Source organism: Lytechinus variegatus, chromosome 12 (assembly GCF_018143015.1).
Source record: "Lytechinus variegatus isolate NC3 chromosome 12, Lvar_3.0, whole genome shotgun sequence".
Taxonomy (NCBI): Eukaryota; Metazoa; Echinodermata; class Echinoidea; order Temnopleuroida; family Toxopneustidae; genus Lytechinus; species Lytechinus variegatus.
This window is the reverse complement of record NC_054751.1, coordinates 16,292,592-16,318,511: the sequence shown is the minus strand read 5'-3', so window position 1 is coordinate 16,318,511 and position 25,920 is coordinate 16,292,592. Positions and strand designations below refer to the sequence as shown.

General features: G+C 36.9%; 1 protein-coding gene across 3 annotated transcripts; it reads left to right on the top strand.

Moving 5' to 3' along the window:
- Positions 1–1,839: 1,839 nt before the first annotated feature.
- On the top strand, positions 1,840–25,302 carry LOC121425617 (rho GTPase-activating protein 19-like). 3 transcript variants are annotated; one of them, XM_041621738.1, is made up of 15 exons: positions 1,840–1,942; positions 6,741–6,981; positions 8,368–8,460; positions 9,824–10,033; positions 10,342–10,592; positions 11,126–11,218; positions 11,879–11,977; positions 12,393–12,560; positions 14,884–14,910; positions 21,695–21,823; positions 22,668–22,739; positions 23,391–23,525; positions 23,902–24,204; positions 24,553–24,807; positions 25,270–25,302. In XM_041621738.1, exons 2-15 carry the CDS (start codon positions 6,765–6,767, stop codon positions 25,297–25,299), a joined length of 2,082 nt encoding a protein of 693 aa, XP_041477672.1. In that variant the 5' UTR covers positions 1,840–1,942; positions 6,741–6,764; the 3' UTR covers positions 25,300–25,302. The 3 variants fall into 3 exon arrangements, with proteins under 3 accessions (XP_041477672.1, XP_041477671.1, XP_041477674.1); XM_041621737.1 differs by having other exon boundaries at positions 1,843–1,942; positions 6,711–6,981; XM_041621740.1 differs by lacking the exon at positions 14,884–14,910 and having other exon boundaries at positions 1,843–1,942; positions 6,711–6,981.
- Positions 25,303–25,920: the final 618 nt, after the last annotated feature.

Sequence of the window (25,920 nt, the reverse complement as noted above, 5' to 3'; positions counted from 1 at the left end):
AAATCTTTATATCAGTTTCTGCCGTCACCTCCATAAAGTCAGCTTCTCCCGCTTTTCAACTCATTTACTATAAACAACCATAATTTGGGGGCAAACAGGTTCCTAATTTAAAAAGAGGAAGGTATGGAATTCGTGTCGTATTAAATAAAAAAGTACAATATTTTTTTTTATCAAATTGTATTAAACTTCATGTCATTTCCCTGTATACATTCATCTCCTGTCCTGTTTTGCGCCCTCAGTTTGAAATTTTGAATGACACTTATCAGGATAAGTCAAAAAAATTAATCATCCTTTATCATATAGATAGATAATTTCAATAAATCACAGAAGTTTCAAATTTATGCGCACTATTTTCCTTGTAATGAAGTTCAATAATCTTAGAAAATCAATTGAATTAGAGACGATTGGGTATTAGAGATATCTACATTTGATGAAACGTCCGCCCTTTGAAATTTCAGAGTTTCATTGCTCTGCGCGGGGAGGAATATCTTCCTCTTCCAATCTTCTCCTCTGTTTTGCGAGTTAAAAATATGCACTGATGCTAAATTGTTTGTAATCAAATCTGATCTTTCCAAAGAAAGTTTCAATATATCTTTGAGAATACCCTTTTCTCGGGCCCCTTTTTATGGCAAGAAAAATTGATAAAACACTTAAGCTTCCGCGCTTCGCGCGGAGTTATTATCATTTAATTTCCTCCATTGTATACCTCTTTTGTGCGTTCACAATCACTTTTGAAAACAAGGTTCAAAATCGCAATATAGTCAACCGAATTGGAAGTACTAGAGACAAGAGAAACGGCTCCTTTTCATTTTAATTTATGAAACACTAAAAGCTTGGCGCTTCGCGCGGGAGGGGAAACTCCCCCTCCCTGCACCCACCCCCTAGGGAGCGCGCTTCGCGCTCTGTAAGTATTGGCACGCTTCGCGTGCATTTACCGCCCCCTCCAAAATGAAATCCTGGCTACGCGGTTGCTGACATATATGTTTTTTTTTTCAATTAGACCTGTCAACAAACTTATAGTAGCTTCCCGCAGGTGAGGATTACGAATTTATCCTTATCATATTGCGGACTATAATATTATTGCAAGAGAATTAGCTATTTTCGACCGTGAATCTCCATGGCCCTGTGAAGCGGGGGTGCCTGGGGTGTGTCTGGGGTGCGTGCGTTATTCACCATGCATATGCAGCCCCCCTTGGAAATCAGGTTGGGTTTTTTTTGCCAGTCAATTTTCCTTTCTGTCCAAAATTACCTTCATTTTGGAGCTAAATTTCAAAGGCCGCTTTGTTCTTTCTTTCTTTCTTTTCTTTCTTTCTTTCTTTCTTTAATTCTTTCCTTCTTTCTTTTTTTTATTTCTTTCCTTCAGCACCCCCCCCCCCCCTCTTTCATGAATCGTTCTCAAGTCACTGTGAAACTTAAAATTCAGTATACAATCTGGTACAGCAGTGAGAAGAAGGAGGAGCAATGAGAATGGAATACAATATTCTTTGCCCGGGGGGGGGGGGCAGTCAAATGTATTGCTGTACACATGCTTGAACAAATTATTTCCAAACACCCCCTAAACGAGTTTTTCTCTGTGTGCAAAATAACCGCCTTAACAAGTTTTTCGCGGGCTTCGTTTACACATTTATACATTTAGCCCCTAAACAAGTTGTCGCCCGAATATGACCCCGGGGAAAAGGTCATGCATGAGTACAACAATATATTTGACTACCCCCCCCCCCCCCCCGATTCTTTGTTACATTTCGAACAAGGACACTTCGCTCGCTCTAAGTTCTCGCTCTCGATCTCACGAGCTCGTAGTTCCTTCAGTATGACGTCACGTGTGATTTGACCAATGAGCTCATTGTATTTTCGAAGTCTACCTGTCGTGCGAAATTTGATTTTACGAGCACAGTTCCGCCTCGTTTTCACAAAGTTAATTTGATTTTTGATAAATCGACTGGTAAGTGATGTTATGAAATAGGTTTGGTAAAAGTATTGATTCATATATATATCTATTAAAAAGCTGCCGAGTCAAAAGTGATGTGAGTGGCGCCGAAAATGTGCTTTGTGTGACTGAGCGTGAGAGCTCGAGAAAAATACCCGCGTCCCACCAATTGACTCTTGTGTCATGTTTGTACAAGACAGCTGTGTTTCGAGGAGTGTTTTTGTTATTGTTGATGAAATAAGGACATGGCGATGTTAGGAGACTGATTTCACCTAAAATTTTGTCTGATTTTTTGCCTAATATCTATCTAATTGATCCTTGTCCTCGATGGCTTGACATGATTTTTCATATTATTAAGTTTCCTTTGTTTACATTTGCTGCAAAAGTATTACTATTAGTATTAGCTTGACGGCAAATAAAAATGTGATAACTGATAAGCAGATGCAGATTCCTCATGAAAAATTACCCCTTTTCACCGTCTACTTTAAAAATTCACTGCGCTGTCTACTTTTCTTTTGTTTTGATAAAGATTTTGGCATTATCGTGATATTGGGAACCACCGTTCATTTCACACAGCAGTGCTTTATTCAGTCACACGCACGGTTCCCTATTTCCACCTCCATTCACTTCGTACACAAGTGCGCGTACACAAATCTACGAGTGGTTCCCAAATACACGATTTGGCCAAGATTTTTGTTGTCATCCACACACAAAACAGATCAGTAGAGGCGCACGGCCAATATGGGAGACTCTCTCCAATAGGGGAGACAATCTCCCACATTGGAGACTTGCTTTGCAAAAGGACAAAAGAAACAACACCAACAAAAGCATGATTTTTTCCACCCAAAATTTTGTCTCACTGAGGTCAGAAGCCCATTTGTTTTGTGTGTGATTGACAACAAAAATCCTTATCAAAACAAAAGTAGACGGTGAATTTTTAAAGTAGACGGTGAAAAGGGGTAATTTTTCATGAGGAATCTGCTTATCTCATTTTTATTTGCCGCCAAGGTAATCCTTTTGCCGCAAATGTAAACAAAGGAAATTGGTCTCCAAAACTGGAGACTGTCTCTGAAATTGGATACCCAAATTCTTCACAAAAGTCTCTGATATTGGAGATTATCTCCCACATTGGAGACAGTCTCCAATATTGGCCGTGCGCCTCTACTGCAAATGGCCTTCTTTTTAATGAGATACAACTTCATTTCTGACATTTATATCATGGACTTGCCCAAATCCAAATTTTTAGATTCTGACGAGCTACGAGAGCTGTTAAGAATTTATTCTTGATGTAAAAATCGTGTCCACTGAGTGTCAGTTCCTAATCCGACACTTTTTAATTTGGAAATCAGATCATAGACTAGTGTAAAATGGCGACAATGTGAACAAAATTGTGCCAAACAGAAATTATTCAATATGTAGTGCATGGGGTATTGGCAATCTCAACACACACAAAAATAAGGGTTTGCAATTTATCTCTTCTCCTTAATCCTTATTTCTAATAATCCTATAAACTTGTACTTAGCATTAAAAGAAGGCCCTGAATTTTCTCTTTTCATACATTGTACATCATATATGATTAGAAAATCAATTCAGATTTTTCTTGCAGGCTGAATTTGCCCACAAAATTGTGCCATTTGCCCTCAAATAAGTCTGTTTTCTTTAGACAACTCTTGATAATAATGCGTCTTTTTCGGGAGGTCATGTGACCTTTATGAGATTACGATTACCTCCGCCATCACTACAATGTTGTAGAGAAGGTGAATATCATGGTAAACAACTCTGGATAATAATGCGTCTTTTTTGGGAGGTCATGCGACCTTTAAGAGTTTACGATTACCTCCGCCATCACTACGACGTTGTAGAGAAGGTGAATATCATGATAAACAACTCTGGATGATAATGCGTTTACCGTGATATTCACCTTCTCTACAACATCGTGGTGATGGCGGAGGTAATCGTAAACTCTTAAAGGTCGCATGACCTCCCGAAAAAGACGCATTATTATCAAGAGTGGTTTACCGTGATATTCACCTCTACAACATCGTAGTGATGGCGGAGGTAATCGTAAACTCTTAAAGGTCGCATGACCTCCCGAAAAAGACGCATTATTATCCAGAGTTGTTTACCATGATATTCACCTTCTCTACAACATCGTAGTGATAGCGGAGGTAATCGTAAACTCTTAAAGGTTGCATGTCTCTCGAAAAAGACGCATTATTATCCAGAGTTGTTCACCATGATATTTACCTTCTCTACAACTTCGTAGTGATAGCGGAGGTAATCGTAAACTCTAAGAGGACGTATAGTCATATAGTCGTATATATTACCGCGCATGTCAGCGTGTTCAACTAAATCTTATTTGCCTCCGCTTAAGATCAAAACATATCGTCTTTTCGTTGTTTTTCTTCCTCCATTTTTGTCGGAGATCAAAACAAATTATCACCAATTATCATCATCATCGTTTTGTTCTTCCCCGATTATGTCGGAGATCAAAACAAATCATAATCTTCTTCTCCACCTGCCTTTCCGCTAATATCGGAGATAAAAACAAATCATAATTTTCTTCCCCTTTATCTTCTTATCCTTCCACCGCTTTTGTGTGAGATCTAAACAAATCACCAGCGCATTTTGACGGCAAACATGTCGCCACGTGTTTTTTTTTTTTGTCTTGTTATGTTTTGGTTTTTCCGATCCGATTTTTTCCCCACTGGTCAAAAATCGGAGTTCGGAAAAATGTAGAAAAAAGGGGAAAATCGGATCGGATCGGGAATTGGAATAAAAATCGGTTACAGCATTACTGAATACTATTATCCCGGCTTTAGCATTGCTATGCTTAGTGGATGCTCGAGCATTCAAGGGATTCCTTCCTATAAGATACCCATTTACTACACCTGGTTGGAGAGTGGCAAATATAAATATACGTCTTGCCAAAGGATGCGAATGCTGCGGTGGGCCCTTTCAAACCCTGGAACTTATGGTACAAAGTCGGGAGACTTTACATTTATCCACTGAGCCACAACACCTCTATTATATGTACATGTTATGCAGGGCTCCACACTAACAATTTTTTCTACTGGTCCAACCTATTCATGTCGGACCAGTAGATACCCAGTTTTTCAAATTTTTACTGGTCCGAACCTAAAATCTACTGGTCCCAAAAAATAAAGAAAACATTAAGAAAAGGCGCATGTTTATTTTTCTAGCCTTTCGTTACCCACCCCCCCCCCCCCCCCGGCCCCCCCAAAAATGAAGGAAATGAAGGACAAAAAGAAAGCAAGACCGAAAGAAAGAAAGAAAGGAAGGAAGAAAAAAAGGTAAAGAAAGGATAGGTGTGAAAGAAGAAAAAAAAAGAAAGGAAACGAAGGAATAAAGAAGGAACAAATATAAGAAAGAAAGAAATGAAGGAAGGAAATGAAGCAAGCAATACAGAAAGAAAGAACAAATCCAGAAAGTAGTAAAGGAAAGAAAGAAGAAGCAATAAAAAAAGGGTAAAAGGAGAGATGGAAAGATGGAAAAAAGAAAGGAAGGATTGAAAGAAGGAAGGAATTAAGAAAGAAATGAAGGAAAGGTAAAATGATAGATAGAAGGAAAGAAATAAAAAAAAGAAAGACCGAGAGACAAAGAAAGGAAGGAATGAAAAAAAAGGAAGCAAGCAGTCAAAAAAAAGAAAGGAAGGTAAAAGGATATAATTAACAAAGGGAAAAAGGAAAGAACAAGACAGATAGAAGAAAGGAAGGAATGAATGTAATAAAGAAAGGGCTGAGAAAAGAAATAAAAAAAGAAAGGGTAAATAAATGATGGATGGAAGAAAGAAACAAAGAATGAAGAAAGGGGTAAAAAGAAGGAAGGAAAGAAAGGAAGAAGAGAAGAGATAAATATAGGATGGATGGACTCAAAAACTAAAGAAAGAAAATATCAGAAAGAGAGAGAAAAAGGAAATAGAGAAAATATTTTATAAAAGGATAGAAAGAAAAAATGAATTAAAGAAAAAAGGGAAATTAAAAAAAAAAAAAAAAAAAAAATCGAGGGAAGAAACAAAGAAAGATTAAGAAGGAAAGAAAGATAGGAAGAAAGCTAAAACTATTATCATAAATAATTTATCAGTTTCTTTTTGGCTCAATTAAAATAGCTACGAAAGAAAGTCAGATACCAAGTGTATCAACACACACATAAATGCATATGTGGGGCTATTATGTATTCAGACGATATCACCCGAAACCCGATCTGTTTGAACCAAAACAGAAGTGAAAATTTCTCCTTTTACTACTTACAAATGAACCTTGAATTTTGACAGTTCTGTGAGAGATTTCTGACAGAGTTTAGCCAGGCTTCGTTCGTGCGGCCAGTGGAGAATTTACCATGTGAGTTGTGTGGCTGACTACATGTACACTGTATGCATGCTGTATAGTACTCTAGTAACACTTACGTGCGATTCATTCTGTGTGTATTCTGTGTGTGAATGGCAGAATTTAACGGGGGGAAATGGTTTGCTGTGAATTTGACCATTTCTGGAAAAGTTATTGGCCCAACAATGGTTTTTATTACTGGTCATGTCGGACCCTTAAATCTTGCTATTTTTGGAAAAATTACTGGCCCGACAATGATATTTTTTACTGGTCATGTCGGACCGGTACATCTTCCAATTTCTGAAAATCTACTGGCCCGACAGCGATTTTTACCGGTCTGGGACCGTCGGACCGCCGCTAGTGTCGAGCCCTGTTGACTTTCATGGTACCAACACCTAGAATAGGAAGCCTGCTTAAGTATTTTCTTATTTCTAAAGTCTAATTTCTAGGTTTCCCTTAAACATCAGGAAGTTTAAAGAACTACTAAGAAAATGAGTGGGCGAGACGTTCTGTGTAACCCGCTCTACTATGTCGAGGTGATGCGACACAAGTACCCCGAGACACTGAATGACTGGTGCTGCATTGAGCTATCCCACAGATTAGATTTCAGCGGAACTGATGGCCTTGGTCAGGTCCTCATGGGGAAGGTGGATGTCAGGCAAGGGAAGACAATCATCAGGAAATTCACCAGGCATAAGAAGAAAGCAGGTGGGACCACTTGTGAAATGTGTTTTTAAATCAAGCATTGAAATGTGCTAAAGAATAATTTGACATTTGTGTGTTTCCATTCATTCTAGTTCAGGTACCAGTTCATGTATGTGTACTTTGAGATCAACCCACTTTTGTAAGTTGCCTTACTGATTCCTTTGAAATATATAAAACAATACTGTTAACTAAACATTCAAGCTTAATTGCATGTCGATGTTATGGAATAGGCGTATCAACTAATTTTGTTATCTATTTGTTAAAAAAAAAACCTCATACATGTATGTTAGCAGAAACAAACGTGTCATGACATTACATAATGGAATAGGTTATATCTTACAAGATGAATTGAAATCCTTGCTTTTCTATATGAAAATGGTGGTTACAAGATCCAATTTATTTTTTGAACAGTTTTATCAGTTTTTGTTGCTTTTGTATATATAAAACAATACTGTTAACTTTTCAAAAGTACTTAATGTCTTTTAATTAATCTTTATAGATTTCCAATTGTTATTATTTAATCGAAAGCTTTTGCCAACTTTAACTACTTTATAAAAGTAAATAATGCTTAGGTATATCATTGTTTTGCATGTATACATCATTGTGGCATGTTCATTACACCCTAGTAACTCCTCAGCTACGAAGGTTCATGACAGTGCTTCTTGAGTTTTATACCTACACTGTGCATGTTGATGAACAATAGTCAATACTGAGGACTACATGTAGATGACCTGGGCCCTGTCTTACAAAGAGTTGCAATTGATCCAATCGAACACAACTATGGATGACCGGCAACGTCAACATCTATTGTGCATGTTCAAAATATTTTCTAATTATGATGTGTATTCATTCATTCATGGTTTTCTTGAAAATTCAGTGTGCTTCTCTTTGTTTACAAAGGGCATTGTGCAAATTTCCTGTAGAAAAAATTATGACACTGATGGATTTCCATAGAGTTACGATTGATTGGATAAATCGTAACTCTTTGTTAGACGGGGCCCAGTTATAAATTACCGCTGTTCCTTCTCTTTGAAGAGGTTGGATGTCATGGTTTTCCATCTGTCTCTATCCAGTGCTATCTTGCAGCATTCATTTATCTTTCTGCCTGTCATCTCTTCAATATTTCCAAGCCAGCTTTTTCTTTTACGTCCCCTTCCTCTTGTGCCTTCAATTTTTCCCTCCATGATTTTCTATGGCAAAGATTCATGTCCTCTAGTATGGCCGTAATATGAGAGTTTTCTAATAGCCCTCCTGCCCAAACTGATAATAAATCTTTATTGTTACTATGTTAGTTCATATGCCTTGGAGTTCTGCAAAGCCGTGTCAAGGGTTATCTGTTCAGAGAATATCTATTTTGTAAAACTGCATCTGATTTCTTTTCTTCTATAGCTGCCCTCCAGCCTCAATTGACAATATTTGGTGCACCATTGAGTGAGGAAAGTTACAGTAAAGCCAGACAGCTCATTGACTATTTGAAAGATCGTAAGTTCATTGATATGGGCCCTGTATCATATAGAGATACAATTGATATTTACATTTGATAGAATCTTCTTTGTACATGGTAATCATAGAAGGATAGTTATGTTGAATTTGCAGTTGTGTCTTTTGTGTAACAGGGATCTGGGGAAGGAGGTATCTTTGCTACATGTAGGTTATTCAAGTGAGGAATCCAAAAGTGAATTGTTAGGTTGTGTTATCCATTTTCAATGAGAATATTCATCTCACAATAACTAGGGATTAATGTTCAACTAGATTAGATGAAATAATAGATACACTTTTATATTTCTATTTAAAACCATTGCTTAACAATATAAAGCATCACAAAGATCACAAATTGGTATGAAAATTGAAAATAATAGCTGTTAATGTTCAATTCAGGATATATGAACAATCTTTATAAAACTCAAGTTGTAATTATCTTTTTTTTTTAATGATAGTTGTAAATTAGCATGTGTATGGCACCAAGCACATATAAACATCCAATTGTGCAGATTTGTTCAAATCAACCATTACCACAATCAATTCTTATAAGACCTGGCGAGTGTTTCATCAATGTATTTTGTCTGACAAGATTTGAAAGCTTTCCTTGATTTTGATTTACTGAATAGCACTGGCACTATATTAAAGGGGAATCCAGCCTTGGCCATAAAATGTTGTGTTGGGAAGGAGAAAAATAAATTAAACAGAATGGTGAAAGTTTTAAAGATATTGGACAAGCAATAAGAAAGTTATAGCTGCTTTAAAATTGAGATTACTAATACTATGTAGATTTCAAATTGGCAACTGGGTAAGTAAATTATGACAAGGGGCAAGGACAACTTTCCCATAGGCCATGTACTTTATTATCAGGGATTTGTGGTTTTCTCCCAAGTACCCATTCCCCTGGGGCAGTAATCTAAATATAACCCATGTAGTATATTGTTTTATGTCATCATGAAAGAAAAATATAATTTGAAATAAAACTTTTGGGAAAAATGACATTTTAGCCATAATATGTATTGGAGTACATGGAAGAGTAGTCCTTGCCTTACATCACTATGACATCCCATACGCGGCCAATTTGAAATCTCCATGGGTATAGTGATTACCAATATTTACAACTTTTAAAAATTCATATCTTTCTTTTTGTTTGTCCAATATTCAAACTTACACCTATCAACTTGTCTGATTTGTCTTTTCCTTATAAAAACAAGTTTTTATTTGGGTTGGATTCCCCTTTAACTGTTGGATAAAACTGGCTGTGTTGGATATGACGTTTGACAAGTCCTTTCATAAAATGCTCCCAGACTTAAAAAATGTTACATAGCTTCCATTTTATTGGTTATGATCATCTTCTCTTTCATAGATGTGCATGTCGAAGGGTTGTTCCGCATCCCCGGGAACTCCCACCGTCAGCAGCGCCTCAAGGAATTCCTCAGCATGGGGAGAACCGTAGACCTAGAGAGCTCAGAGTTTACTCCCCATGATGCTGCCTGTGTCCTCAAAACCTTCCTGAGTGAGCTCCCAGAACCTCTCCTAACAGACAGACATTATGAAGCCCATATACAGGCTGCAGGTAAGAAATATTTTGTATTCAGCAAAAAAAAAAAAGAGGAAAGGAAAGGAACAATCTCTTTATTTTGTTGTGAATTCAGATTCATTTATTTCACACCTCTTTAAAATACACAACAATACACAAATACAAGTAAAATGCTTATACAACAATACAGATATCAAGTAGTCACATATAGTAAAGAACAGTGATGACTGCTAATACGGCGGATGTCGGGAAAGACAGAAAGCCATATTGAATAAAGCTGAACTTAGAATTGTTACCATTTCTTGCTGTATATCAAGAATACCACCATCTGTCTTTACATACAGAGCTCACGTACAAGCTTGAGATTCTTCCGCACCAAACGCCCGAGATGCTTGGGAGGCTGAGAGCGACACGGACAACCTGTCAAGTGGGGGCGCTCCGCTACCTGTTCCTGATGCTCCAACCGTGCACGTATAAACTCCTTCGGGATGTGATGGAACTGCTGCACACCGTAGCAGCCAATGAAGTTACAAACAAGATGAATGCCTCGAGTCTTGGCATCCTCTTTGCACCCCATGTCCTCTGGCCCAGATTTGTAAGTAATCACTAGAGATTAGATGAGATCATTGAGATGATTCTTGCAGAGTGTCTGACCAATTCTTATCCCTGTATCAAAGCTAGACGTACAGTGTATATGAATATTCTTTCTTTTCGTTGCCAGTTTTACCTTGACATAGAAAAATTGGGGGATGGGGGAGGAGTGGAAAGAACAGATTTGTTTTAAAGTGTAAATTGATAAACTTTAATAGAAAAAACTTTGGTATCCTTTTTATCACAATTCAATAACACAGATATAGATCAATTGCGTTATATGACTGGTTTATGAAATGTGTGTAACTTTCAAGGTCTCGTTGCTTATGCCACCTATGTATTCATGCAGTGAGGAATAAACAGATTTTGAAAATGAACAAACAAGAATAAATAATGCTCATTAACAATAAAACATTTTTTTCTGTCAAGTAGGGCATCTGTCGATGGCTGAGCAGCGTGTTGGAGTCAAATTTCCCTCAGGTGTATTTAATGTAAACCTTTTAATTTAATTCTTTAATTTATTTTGTTATCCCACAGTTGACCACAAATGATTTGAAGGATCAAACTTACATCAATAAACTCAACTATGCTGTTGAGTTCATGATCAGCTATTACACCAGCATCTTCAAGGTAAAAAAAAAGCGAATTTTATCCTTTGCAGTGAAAAAATGTGTACGGGAGCAGGGAGCTATTTATCCCCTGGAAACTTCAAGGAAAATAGTTAAGAAACACAATTATGTTATTTGCAGTGAAAAAAATATGCATGGGACTGGGAACTACTTATCCCCTAAAATATCCAAAGAGCCAAGTTTCAAATAGCTCTTGTAAAATACCATTTAGCTCAACAACGGAGGTATTAAAGCATGAAATATAGCTACCTTGAAGGAAATATAATTTTTTTGCATTGTTTCTTTGAATAAATGTACAGTAGATATCAATAAGATATTTTGTTCACAAAATTGTGGCGAATGTCTTCTGTGAATGAACGTGTACATTTAGATATTGGAAGAAAAATGCTTGTCAGGTTTAAGGAATAAAGAAGATGATACAGGACTATGCATTTTTTTATAATTGCAAACTTACAATGGAAAAAAACTGATAATGGATTACATCTGTCTGCCTGGATTATCCATATTTGTGTTACTTATTTTAATGTTTTTTTCTTTTTTAGCACCCCCCCCCCTCAAAAAAAAGAGAATGAAAACAAATAGTACTCATATTGCAGTTGTGCGATTGGAGACTTTTTAAACCATACACAGACTTGGTGTTATAATTTACCTTCTCTTGCAGGTTCCAGACCATATGCTGAGAAAGTGTGAATTATTTGTCAAAAATGGAGGCAAGCTACCAGAAGATGAAGAGGAAGATTTGTGCCATCGAAGGTCCCAGGTAATTCAACACATACAATCTTTTGCGCATCCCCCACCCCATTTTTGCAGTTGGTTTAGGGTTATGCATGAGTTTGGTCAGCCTCTTTGTGAGTGAAACCCCTTAGTTCTCTTCTTAGGGTCAAATGTATATTTAAACTGATTTTCAAATTAACCAATAAATTAATTAAACCTAAAATATATGGACGGTAGTTGCAGTTGCTCCATCATTTTCTTTCAGGAAGAAAAGTTGAACAGTTTTGGCATCATTTTTAAAAGAGTTTTTAATATTCTATCAGTCATTTTTATCTTGTGGCATAGTTCTATTAAAGAAAACCAAACACTTACGAAAGTATATCAAATGTACAAAGAAAAAAATTCTCAACTTTATTCTTGAGGAATTCAATTCAAAATTGATATATCTGCTTCTCTGACAGTCTGATGATGAATTGGAATCAGATCGGAGGTTACCCATAAGCCACCCAGAGACAGAATCAGTGACGATCCACAATAAAATAGATTACACTCGGGACGCCCTTGCTCAGCTGTATGCAGACGTTCAGGCTATGCCAGAGAGCTCCAAGAAACGCAAGCTCATGAAGCAGGTATGGTATAGACAAGATTGAGAATTATAATCGTATTGAGAAGGATTAATTCCTTGAACGCATCGAGCGTTAGAATCAGCAGCTCGAGCTTAACCTGGAGTAGTGATAGCAATTGTGTGCCTACAATATTTCTAGATAGATGTTATGCATATGTCTGTTATACTTGTTATCATTATTATCATCAGCATTTTACTAGTAAGGCAGATTATAAAGTTATACAGGACTTTACTAAAGGCTTGATTATGGAAAGCTTAATTGGATGTCCAAATTTTTTAATCTATAATCAAAATTTCCTTTATTTCCTCCAACCAATGCCATTCAAAGTCTGCCCAATATACTTTGTTAATTGTTTTACATCTTGATTATTTAAATAAGGATTTTAAGTCTATAATATTCAGAACATTTCATTCTACATTATTTGGTAATAACTGATTAATTTTTTCATATGACTTGCCATACCCAAGTCGATTGTAAATTCCTGAATAAATATACATGTACATAGCGGTTTCATGAAACTCCCTCAGGAAATATTATAGCTTATTCCCCTATGTCTTCCTTGGTAGAATTACATTGATAATTTCCTGTGTGTGATTTACTAGTATATCATCTTTCCTTCCTTTTCACAAACTGCATGTTTTCAAATATATCCTACATTTTTTTTCTTGCATGCTACATTATTCACCCCTGGGTTCTTTGTCATAAACCTTGTTATCAATAGCAAATGCAATAATTAAATGGCAAATGTACTTTCAGCCAATCGAATGCCTCTATTTTAGCAGCTTGTTACATGTGTTTTGATATGTCATTGATGTCAAGTATTATGAAAAAGAGCCCACTATTCAATATATATGACCGGATCCAGCTGAACCAGGCTCTTGTCTGGTTTTAGGTTATCCACATTTTGGATGGAATACCTCACAAAAGAAAAGAGGGAGTAGATTGTAGAGTAAAATGAAATTTTGAAAATTTGTGTAAAAATGATGACTATGTCAGGTACTTTATTTTTTTCTCATTAAAGTCTAAACCGGTGAGAGCAACCATCTTTTAAATTTTCTTTTGGTTGAGAATTCTTATGATTACAATTTCCTTTTTTATGTGGTTTTAGTGTTAGAACATGTAAGGCTACTGTAGTATTACTGGCCATGAATGATTCTCTTGTTTTTCTTGAGCTTTAATTCCAGGAGATTTTAGTTTCAGAAGAGTGCCTGGGTTTGTTGGATTGGGTCATATTTTTTTCCTGTGCTTACTTTAATAGTTTCTGATTAAAATATCCAGCTCCTAATTCTCATCAACATTCAATAGAATTTCATTATGCAAGAGGCTGATAGAGCTAATACTCTTTAGATTACATGTAGTGTACTTTTATCTTTAAGAATCCTTGTATATTGTGTTCACATATTTTTCTTTATCACCCTTAACCCTATCTAGGCCGGTGGGGGGCCTCGGAGGCCCCCCCCCCCTCAACGAATCGCGTAATATTTTCGCCGTGCGAATTTTTTGACCGCGCCACTAGCTGACTTTTTACTTTCAAGTCTTGCGCAACTTTTGAGACCAATTTTGCGTCACCCGGGTACGTTTTTCCGAAATTACGCAACATTATGTAAGTGCATGTCAGACCGAAAATTGCTCAAAAACGTGATTTCATGTACAAAGTCAATGCAAATTGTGTTTTCAACCAAAATTCATAAATGTATGATTATTTTAGGTTTTTCTAGTCTAAATATATTCATTTTATGCTTTTTATGATTACAGAAGAGTCCCCAACAAATTTCATTGAAAAAACAATGAAAAACAAAAGGTCAAAAAACAAAGAAATACATAAGAAATTGCAAAAAACAATATAATACATAAGAAAATAATTTGATATCACAATTTTTCTCATGTACACTTGCTAAGGACACCACAAAGAGTTTCTATACCAAAAATTAGTACATTTGGAGCTTTATTTAGTGAGTTAAAGGGAAAAGTATGATTTCGCATACTAATTACGCATAAATTCGCATAATCACTTAATAGCGATTCGCATGATATAAATTACTTTACAATCTTGTAGATTATGCTCCAGGCAACCCGCGTGCCAATTTTCGGCGCAATCGCGCGGTCGACGGCCGAGATCTTAGGGGGGCCTGGGAGGCCCCCCCCCCCCCCCGGCCATAGGAACTTCCAAAATACCCCGGCCTAGATAGGGTTAATAGACAATATTTAGCCTCTCCATTATCTTGTATACCTTAAGCTCTAGTTTATACTGCATGATTGTTGCATGACTTAATAATTTTGAAACAGTCTTTGTTGTCGTCATTTGTTGTTATTTTTCTCCATACAGGATGAATGTAGAAGCATGGTTAACAAGGTATCATGGTTTGGTTATATCTTTCATTGATTGTTTGTCTGTCCGTCCATCCGTCCCTGTCCTTACCATCCTATCCCATGGTTCACCCACCCGATCCCATATTATGTCTCTCTAACTTCAAGGTTGTAGCACTGATTTTAGGTCACCACAAAATGAAGTTGACAAGTTTACGGCAAAACCAATATATATCCAAGCGCGGATCTAGCAGAATAAGACACAATCATTTTGAGAGGCCGACTATTGTGCTGAAACAATATGGCCCCTGGAATAGTATTGTGTCCAATCCGGCTAGATCCACGCATGATTATATCGATGATTTTGGTATATATCTTGCCAGTAAGTTGTTTCATAGTGCATTCCTTTAATTTAGTGCTATTACTTTGAATATGTTTCCCAACTAAGTGAACTCTGCCTGAGTCGAATATTCTGGGTTTAACAATAGGTCAGGTGGGTGTTTCATAAAGTTGTTCATAAAGATACGAATGACTAGATGAAACATCCCTATGTCATTCATGTAGGACATAAGAACATGTTCCAGTCGTTTGTAAAGTTGTGCGTAACTTTACAAACAGCTTTATGAAACACCCACCAGATGTCTACTTCAAAAATTCTTTACTTGTGTAGTCCTGCATTTTACATCTCATGTCTAAGTATTACGCAACATCTTCCTTTAATGGATACTATATCATTAACTGTAAATTCAATGGTAACATCCAATCAAAATCAAGAAATCCTTGTTAATAGTGCGGTACGGTATGTCACTGACACAGCTCCCGTAGGACTAGCGTGCCAAAATTGATTTTTGGGTTGTTTTGGCTTCAATAGGGTCCCCTTAGACCAAAAACGATGGGGTTCAAATTTTCAGACCCCTCCTTCCCTTTGTGGGGGTCCTTTTTGGCGCCATATTGGCCTGTACAAAGCCCAATAGGATAATCCATTGTTTTCAACCTTATTTCTTTTCTTCGCCAATTATATTTTTAAGTTGTCTGGGGTGTATGAGAATGAATATTTGATGATGTTGTGATGTCAATTTTTTTTTTACTTTTACCTTATGGGGGCGGACTTTACGAAAAATGCCCCAAAATTGTAAAATATTGCCCCCAAAATATTATTTTTCCCTTTTTTGGCAATCATTACGCGAATCATGTGTTTAAAAAATACCCCACCAGCTTATAACACAGGAACTCCATTGCCTTGCGTGTTGTGTCAATGGGAGCTCAGGTGGGGTATTTGAAACCCCAATTTCAGATTTTGGGAGAGCTCTCGTTTAAACTGGGGTGGGGTTCATCTGACTGCTGATAATGCCTTGCGTGTTAGTCAATGGGATCTCAAGTGGGGTATTGACACCCCAATTTCAGTTTTTTGGGAAAGTTGCATTTCTCGCGTTTAAACTGGGGTGGGGTAACTGCTGCTGCTGATAAGCCACCACAACAGGCTGATAAACAGTATGGAGTGGGATTGCAGCTGTCCTTGTTACGTAATAGTATAAACAAACTCTTCAGAGCTTCCTGGCTGACATTAATCTTGAAAGAATGAATTTGTATTCTATTTGTTTTAGGACATTAGCATATCTAAAAACGATTCGGAATTTAGATGACGATCGACATGAAATTTTGAACGATGCAAAATGACCCACAATTGCCGAAATAACAATAAGTTTTAAAAAATCACCCTCTCTCTCTCTTGCTCTCTCTCTCTGCCAGGCCTTATGAAGGTCACTTCTCCTTGGGGGAAGGTGGAGAGTGCGTGGTTGTTGACTTAAGGATAACTATTCCTTGTTGATATAGGGGATGGGGGGGGGCGAGTGAAAGTAGCTTGGAATTTGAAATTGGGGTGTCAGATGAGATCCATTTTTAAACACAAATTTTCGTAATGATAAAATTAGGACGAAAGGATTACAAAATGAAATGAATATGTATTGTTATACAATCCAACAACAGAGGAATATATCACATGTAATGTATATCATTATTTTTGGTCAACTGGTATAAAAATCATCCCCATTTCAGGATTTTATGCAGTGAAAACCTTACTACAACACTAGAGGGCGCCATAACTTATGATAAGCCCTTTCCTTAATAAAGTCAAATCCTAGGGCACTGTAATTTTATCAATAAATTTGAAAGTTGACACATTTCAAGAGCAATTATTTCCAAAGCCTATTCATAGTATGGGCATCTAATTTTTTTTTATTCTACCCCCGCCCCCGGGGGGAGCAAAATGGCTGCCTTAGGCTAAAAAATAACAAAAAATCCTGGGTTCTTTTTTTTTGGTTAGTTAAGTGACCTTAATTTGGTTTCTATTCAAATATTTTAAGGGTGAAGAAGTATATCGGGAAAAGTTACAAGGACCCAGAAATCCAAGATGGCTTCCCAAAAATGGAGTTTAAAATGGCTGTTGATACTTTAAATGGACATAGCACGGAATCGGTGTCTAGACCATGGTTACAACGATCAAAATTGGGACAAGAATACCGTTTCCTTTTTTTATTTATTTAACTTTTGGAGGCCATCTTGGACTCAACATACCGGGACAGTCGGTGGTCCGGTATGTTAAAAAATCCAAGATGGCTTCCAAAAATGGAGTTTGAAATTGCTGTTGCTGCTTGAAAAACCGATATAGTTTGTTCAATATCCGGGAATATGAATGTGTGTGACTACCATGGAAAAGTGAGTCTAATAATACATTAGAATTAGTTACAAGGAGAGTCGTTGGTCGAGTATGTTAAACAATAGAGTATAAAATAGCCACTGTTATTTACAAGTGGACATGTAATATCCATCAAGAATATGGTTTGATGTCTAAACCATGATTTTTAAAGTCAGAAAATTAGTTATAACCGTTCGAGTGTTGTGGCCCAGTGGATTGGTCTTTTGACTTTGAAAGGGTCGTGGGTTCGAATCCTGGGGGCCGTTTCATAAAGCTGTTCGTAAGTTAAGAGTGACTTTGAGAACGACTGGTGATCCTTTCTTACGCGCTAAACCATCGCCTATGGTGTATACTATTTACCAAAAGAAAGGATCACCAGTCGTTCTTAAAGTCGTTCTTATCTTACGAACAGCTTTATGAAACACCCACCTGATATCTCCCAGGCCGATATGAAATGAATGTCCGCTTTAAGTATCAGCAGCCATTTTAAGATCATTTTTTTGGAATTCATCTTTGATTTTTGGACATACCAGACCACTGACTGTACTTGTAACTTATCCTTATGTATTACTTGAACCAAACCAGTGGTTTAAAATCAAACAACGAAATCACATTTCCATGGACGATATGAAATCATCATCTATGTCTGCGTTAAGTTTAGCAGCCATTTCAGAATAAATTGTTTGAAGCCATCATGGATTTTTGGACCCACCAGACCACTCACTGTCCTTGTAACTTTTTCCAATTTACTACTTCACCCTTAAAATCATTGAATCAAAACCAAATTGCGAATTTTAGCACACAGCAGCCTTTTTTGATGCCATCTTTTATTTTCCAGGTATTCTGGGGTCCTTATATTCACTCTACCCTGTGTCAACAAATTATTTCAACTCGTATTCATTAATTTTAAGTGAATGGTGGCCATCTTGGATACTATCTTGAAAACAATCACTTTCGTTCCCTGATGCAGATTTTGGTAGATTTTTAGTATTCCTGAAGTCAATTAGTACTAAAAACTGTTGAAAAACAATGTAAGTTCGGAAGTGCTCTAAACATCACATGTTATTTCAATAATGATTATGTGCATGTGTGTGTTTGCCTGTGTGGGGGGGGGATAAAAAATAAAAAATATATTTTATGTGTTTCTTTCTGTCTATCAGTAATTGGAAATTAGCCGAGAAGTATATAATTGACAATTCGAATAGAAGTCCTTTAATCGTAAATTGTACTCTAGAACGAGTGGCCGAATGGTGAAAGTTGTATGCCAGTCAGTTGGGGGGGTAGGGGATATGGTTGGTAGGTTGCTCGTCTAACTTGAAGCCTTCAGATATAGGCATTCTAGCTGTCTAGGGATGATAAAGTACCATAAAACAATTCATTTTTTAACCGGGCGCAAAATTATACTAATACTCCTGATTTTAGTGGGTCTTGTTATAGGTGACCCCCCCCCTCAGGCAGTGGGTGAGGGTGGGGAAAATTGGAACCCTATTATTTCCTGATAGATTGGACCCAAATGAATAAAAAAAAAACAGTTTTGGCACAAAAATCCTGCAGGAGCTGTGTCATGATATACCATACCACACTAATATCATCATGATAAGTTATGGCGCCCCCTAGTGTAGTTAGGTTTTCACTGCATAAAATCCTGAAATGGGGGTGACTTTTACATTAATTTACCAAGAATAATCATATAAATTACATGTGATGTATTCCTCTGTTATTGGACTGTACGACAAGACATATGCACTTCATTTTGTAATCTTTTTGTCCTAATTCTAGTGCCAAAAAGGGGGAAAATTATAATTTTGGGGTAATATTTTACAATTTTGGGGCATTTTTCGCAAAATCCGCCCCCCGTATGGCAAGAGTGAAAAAATATTGACATCACAACATCATCAAATATTCATTCTTGTACACCTCAAACAACTTAAAAATTAAATTGGCGAAGAAAAGTGAGAAATAAGGTTGAAAACAATGGATTATCCTATTGGGCTTTGTACAGGCCAATATGGCGCCAAAAAGGACCCCCCACAAAGGGAAGGAGGGGTCTGAAAATTTGAACCCCATCGTTTTTGGTCTAAGGGGACCCTATTGAAGCCAAAACAACCAAAAAATCAATTTTGGCACGCTAGTCCTACGGGATGACACACCTTACTGCACTATTAATATTGATAGCAAATTTACCAGTAATGGTTAGTTTTAACAGGGATGTGAGTCCCTGGTTTTATGTGATGTGCCCTGCCATGCTGTAGATTCGACCTAGGCAAAGTTGACTAGATGTATGTCAGTAACTGGGGAAAGTAATGGAGCCATACTGTTAACCATTGTCAAGGCTTGGAGGAATCGGATAACATCAATTGCATTCTCAAATCATTCATGTCATGTTGAACTCTTCTGTCAGAGTAAATGCCTCTCATGTTTTGAAAATGCATGTACTGTATATTGTTTTCATGATTCATTCCCAATAGGGATGTTTCATGTATTCTCATTTCTAATGATCCCTTTTCTCCTCAAGAATCCAAGATATTTCCCTCCCTTGGATATTTGTGTACAGAATTACCCATGGACCGTCGATGGCAATTCATTCATATTGTTTATCAGGTTTCATGTGTATGATAACAATGTTTTTCTTTCCTTCACAGTTATATGGTCTAGTAACTGACAAATAAGGGATTGAGCAGTGTCCTTATGTCAGTTACAAATTAAAATCATAGATTGCACCTGTTATTTGCTGTGATAGCATAAATTTCTGTACTTTTCCCTTAGATGGTTGTGATTGATTTGTTGTGAATAAGTAATCAAAGTTTCCATGTTTTGATGACATCTCATGGATTAGAGAATACACAGTTTGTTTGAAGTGTTAGCACATATTTTTCCATTTCTAACACAGTTTTGTTCTTGTAAATTTTAATTTTAGTGATGTAGATTGACTATTTTGAATATTTTCATGAAGCAGTGATATGCTTAAGGTTGTATGCAATCGCTGAGCATTGTTGATACCAGAAGCTACTAATCGGCCACTGATGTCATAAGCTCTTTTCTATTGTAGGGTTTTTCATGATGAATAACATAAATTGCATTTTCTCCTGAAAGTTTAACAAAGTTTGACTTTTCATTGAATGTGTAAAACATCATTTGGATTTTCTGTGACATAAAGAATGGATCATATCTACACAATATCATATTTTTTTTAAAGGCTGAATTACTAGTGAAAGAAATGTGAGGTTATTGCATGGCCCTTGGGGGTCATGTAGCCTTTTTTACTTTTTCACAAAATGTATAGCTCTAAATTCTTATTGCAACTGGTATTTTCCAGTTGACTCAGATGATATACTTTTACAGTTCTAATTTTACTTGGTTTGATTAAGATGGTCTTGTTTTAGGGTGGACCTATGTGTGTGTAGCCAATACCATTTTTGTTTTCTTTTTAAAAGTACAATAATGTAGATTTTCATCAGCAATGTAGATGTCAGCAATTCCATTTCTTCATCCCAGATTTCAAAATCATACTTTGCAACAACTTTATTGTTCATGTTCATTGATATGTGCTTTGTTCTCTCTCACAATTCTCTGCAAACCATGCTACATTTAATGAAAAATGAATCAGATTTTTATCATACATTCAATTGTGTGCTTCATTTTCACCTATAATTCTTTTCAATTTCCCCCATTGTTTACATGATTATTTGGAGTGCAAATTTGTCTGATCAACTAAAACTTGCGTGTATTTCAGTTATTTGCATCTTATTGCTATTTTCATCACACATCAAATTTCTGATGTCACATCCTTATAGTTCCGTAGAACATCTGATTAATAATGCACCTGTCATAATGAAGCTTAATTGGCAAACTATTTCAGACTTCAAACTTCTTCTGCATCATCACATTGGCATGCAATTTACAAGTCCCTCTTACTCTTTTCGTTGTAGACTACCTTGTCGCTTCATTTCACATGTAATCTGCTCTGAAGGAATGCCAGTTTTAAATACAAAAATACCTAGGGTGCTTGTCAGTCCATCCTGTATTGTGACCTCGCCTAGGAATGTAATATGTATACATCTGTCCTGGTGTATACTCATTAAATTTGTCATATTCATTCTTCATCTACTCCCCCCCCTCACCATTCCCACGCCAGTTTGTCCAGAACAGCTATCTCCCCGGCACACCTACCAAAGTGAGAGACGATGCGGTCCAGATGGCCAAGACCCAAGAGCGGTCCCGGAAGCACCACAGACGGAGCAGATCAGCTGGGGATTTGCTTGTGGTGCGTTTCATGTTGGAGGACATATGGCTCCAAAGATATGCTTACTGGTGTATCAGTTAGGATACAGTGGCCCATTTTTTTTTTTCTTTTTTTATTTTTTTATTATTCAAACATCTTTATGAGCCTCCCCCCAACATTAGAAATAAAATCATTCATATCAGGCTCCCATTTTGATAGGGCCTCATCTTTCATTTGTGCTTCAATATGCTAGCTTTACTGATTGTAATTCATCATAGATATAATTCAAAATGTAATTCATCCCTTCTTGATCGTCATTGAAAATATCATGACTTGCGCAACTGAATGATAGTACATGTAGTAATAATGTCCATTGCAAAGCGAAATATTGCATAATTGATAGGACACAATGTTAACTAACCTGGCATATTATATTTAAGAATTGTATATTCTGTCACTCTATAGTCTCAAGCATATTTACTTGAATTTGTATGTGATCATAGTGGAGAATATAAAAAACAATATCAAGTAGGAATTCATCAAGTAAAAAGAAGAAAATCATTAAAGAAAAATGATTTCTTACATAATGTACATTAGGCATAGTGATTATAATAATAATAAAGGTATATTTCCCAGGGTAGCCACTTCGGTTCAGAAAACTGTTCTCCCAGCCGGCCCTGCTATTATATGCAGCAGGTTTGAAATACAGATAAAGTTTTGTTGTTAAAACATCAAATGCATTCCAAAGTATCATTGTCAGCTTTTCCATGCACTATAATGAATACCTGTATACCATGTTTTATTTTTTCTGAAGCCATTATTGTTTTATCCATTCTGAATTTGAATGAAAAAACCTACTAACTGAATTGTTTAAATTTTTTTTTAGAAGCAGCTAAGTACTCCGTTCAGCAGTCGCAAGAAGAGGCTTGCTCCTAATCCACCCCCTCAAAAAGTTTTGGTGAGGAAAAAAAATCATTATTTATTCTATAATCTAATAAAGATATTCAAATTTTAATGGTAGGCATGTGAGGGTATGTTAATATGTCTGCATGACTGTTTTTGTGTGTGGGTTACTCAGATACATTGTACTGTACTCATTGACATACAGTGTATATTGATTTGTGAGCATATCATTTGAAAAAAACACAAATTCAGGATGAGCAATTTATGTAGATGGCTTTGTATCAATTTAAAAAAATCCTGAAACCGATACAAAATTAGTACGAAATGCTTTTGAGCAGTTACAAATAAGGCTTTTTTTGGAATATGATCTCTCCCTGAGATAAATTGAAACTGATCACTTTACTCACTTTCTAAAAATTACTGTTAGGGGAAGTGTCTGTGTATGAAGAGAGATGGGAAGAAGTGAATGTGTAGACACATGGTCTGTGCTATCCCTGCAGTACCAATGACCTTTCTCAATTTATCTTTCAACCTAGCCGTCTTCACACCCGTTGATGATTCTGTGTATGAGAATGACCTGGTGCATGGTATGAATGACCTCGATAGCTAAAGAGGAAGCAACAATGATACCCCTTTCAGGTTCTGTAATGATACATGTAGAGTGTTACCTGTCATTTCTAATATTTCATTTTGTCTTTGAACCTAGCCGACGTCACGTTCTGTTGAGGATGCAGAGTACGAGGATGACCTGGTACATGGCATGAATGACCTCAATAGTTCAAGAGGAAGGAGAGATATGACACCAGGCAGTCCGTTTAGAATGTCAATGAAACACACAAAGGTGAGTGTTCAATTTCCGCTAAAGATCAAGCTTATTGAGATCATGACACTGATAATGATGATGATGACGATATCGATGATGATGATGATGATGATGGTGGTGGTTGTGGTGGTGGTGGTGGTGGTTATTGTGGTATTGATGATTCTGCTGCTAATGATAGTTTTTGTGGTAATGGTGGTTGTGAAAATGATGATGATTTAATGATAATGTTGGTGATGATACTGCTGCTAGCCTGCTACTAATGGTTTTGGTGGTTCACTAGAAGCACATTTACTTAAATCACTATATTCAAAATTGCAACTTTGAAGTAATGTCAATAGCAATGAATCTTCATTTTAAAACAGATTTCCAACTCTCCTTGTGTCTGTTCCTTTAGGAATTAAACATCCCCTCACCTGCACCACGCACCCCAGGGTCCCACCGGCGTAACGCCACCCCTAGTGGCCGTCCGGCATCTCAGAGTCAGAGGACCAAGCAGCCCCTCCCATCCAGTAGAGAGCCCCGACCTAGCAAGCCAACAAACAGTAGTACTAGGAGACAAGTGCTCAAGCCCCAGAGTGATAACATCACTCCAACCCGCAAGGCACCGACCGCACCCCCAAAGAAGTACTCTCCCTATATCCCACCCCCAAGGAGCCATTCTTCGCCAAAAGACTTGGAATACACAGATACAACAGAGGTAATAATCACACTGCTGGCTGCAGTCATTAAATTACAATAAAATGTTTGTTAGAAGATTCAAAGTCACTAAGCTCCCTTGATATGTTATGTCCTTTGTTCTGTTATTAATTTTTTCCCAGTTTTGCTTGAAAATGTGAAATTATTATATCTCACTTTCTGTTTTATCTGCCCAAGAAAGTAAAGTCTACATAGGATTTTAAACTTGCATCTCTATTTTGAGAATTTCAAAAGGAGTCTAGTAATATCTAGTATTTATTACATTTCATTGTGATATAAAGAGATAAAAAAATATTTACAATGAAATTGATCATGAAGAGAAACTGGATATTGTTGTTGCTCTTGATAGAATTCCACAAGGCGAGGTCTTCCTCATCCCAGAGGCCACTCGTCCCCGAAGGAGATGATTCGAGGGACATCATCAAGGCAATCACATTCCAGAAGGACTCCGGTTCCTGCTCCTCGAACTAACACCCCACCTGTCTCCGTCACCAAACCAAGGAAACGACGGAGTGATGGCACACCAGTTGATAGTCCATTGGTTGTAGATAGTCGTGATTACGGTTCATCCTCACACAGACCAGTACCAAAACCAAGGATAGTTGTGAGTTAATTATCTTTCTTTTGTCACAGCGTCCTGATTTGATGAAAATAATCCACATCACGAGATATAATTCCTTGATTGAACATAATCTTACCCTCTTACCCATTGTTTGTAGATTCTATATCTATCTGTGATCTGATATTTGGAATGAAATATACTTCTTACAGTATTATTACTTACTGTTGAACTACTTGATATGCAAATTTTAAACTAAGACAAACTGTTCAAATTCTGATTAGTTTGTTGAATACCAAAGTTGAAATTTATGGCTAGCCCCAAGAGGAGAATTTGCTCCTACTTCCAGGAACCCATTTATTACACTTTGGTAGGGAGTAGTATATGTATATATGCCTTGCCAATGAACGCGAATGCTGCTTTGGGATTTTAACCCAGGACGTTATGTTTCAAATTCCATCAGTAATGTTGACTTCCATCTTGTTTCTTCTTTTCTTTTCTTTTTAGGATAAAAGGCAACTGCATACCGCTGTTTGAGTAGATAGGAGCTCAACTCCTATCTACATGCACAGAATGAAACAGACAATCCATGGCTATCATGAAAGACTGTTGTCTCATTAGGCACTTATCCACATTTGTCACTCTCCACTCAGGTGTTAAATGGGTACCGGGTAGGGTGTGAATGTCAATGTGATTAGATTAGCATGTGCGCACCAATAAACGGTTGCCTGGCCAGGATACCCCCCAGGGATTAGAGATGGTGCACTTTATGTGTGGAACAGTGATGGATCCTACGACCGGGGTAATAATAATTACTATGTACATGTAAAGTGCTTAGAAACCAACGTATGAAGCGCTATATAAATGTAACTATTATAATTATTATTATTACCGGTATTATTAGATCTTTTCTGTATGAAAGGCAGAAATATAAATGCATTCAGATTTTATTCAGTGCTTCAGTCTTTTCCCCCACAGGGTATAGGCTGCATGTAGACATGTTCAGATTTGGTTAAAAAAAAAAAAGCTCAGCCACAAAGTTCTGCAACTTTCCATGTTCTGAATGAATGGAATATGATCCGAAAGATAAATGTAGCAGTGGCAGGACGACACATATAACATGTTGCCAAGCTTCACAAATTTGTGGACAATCAAACC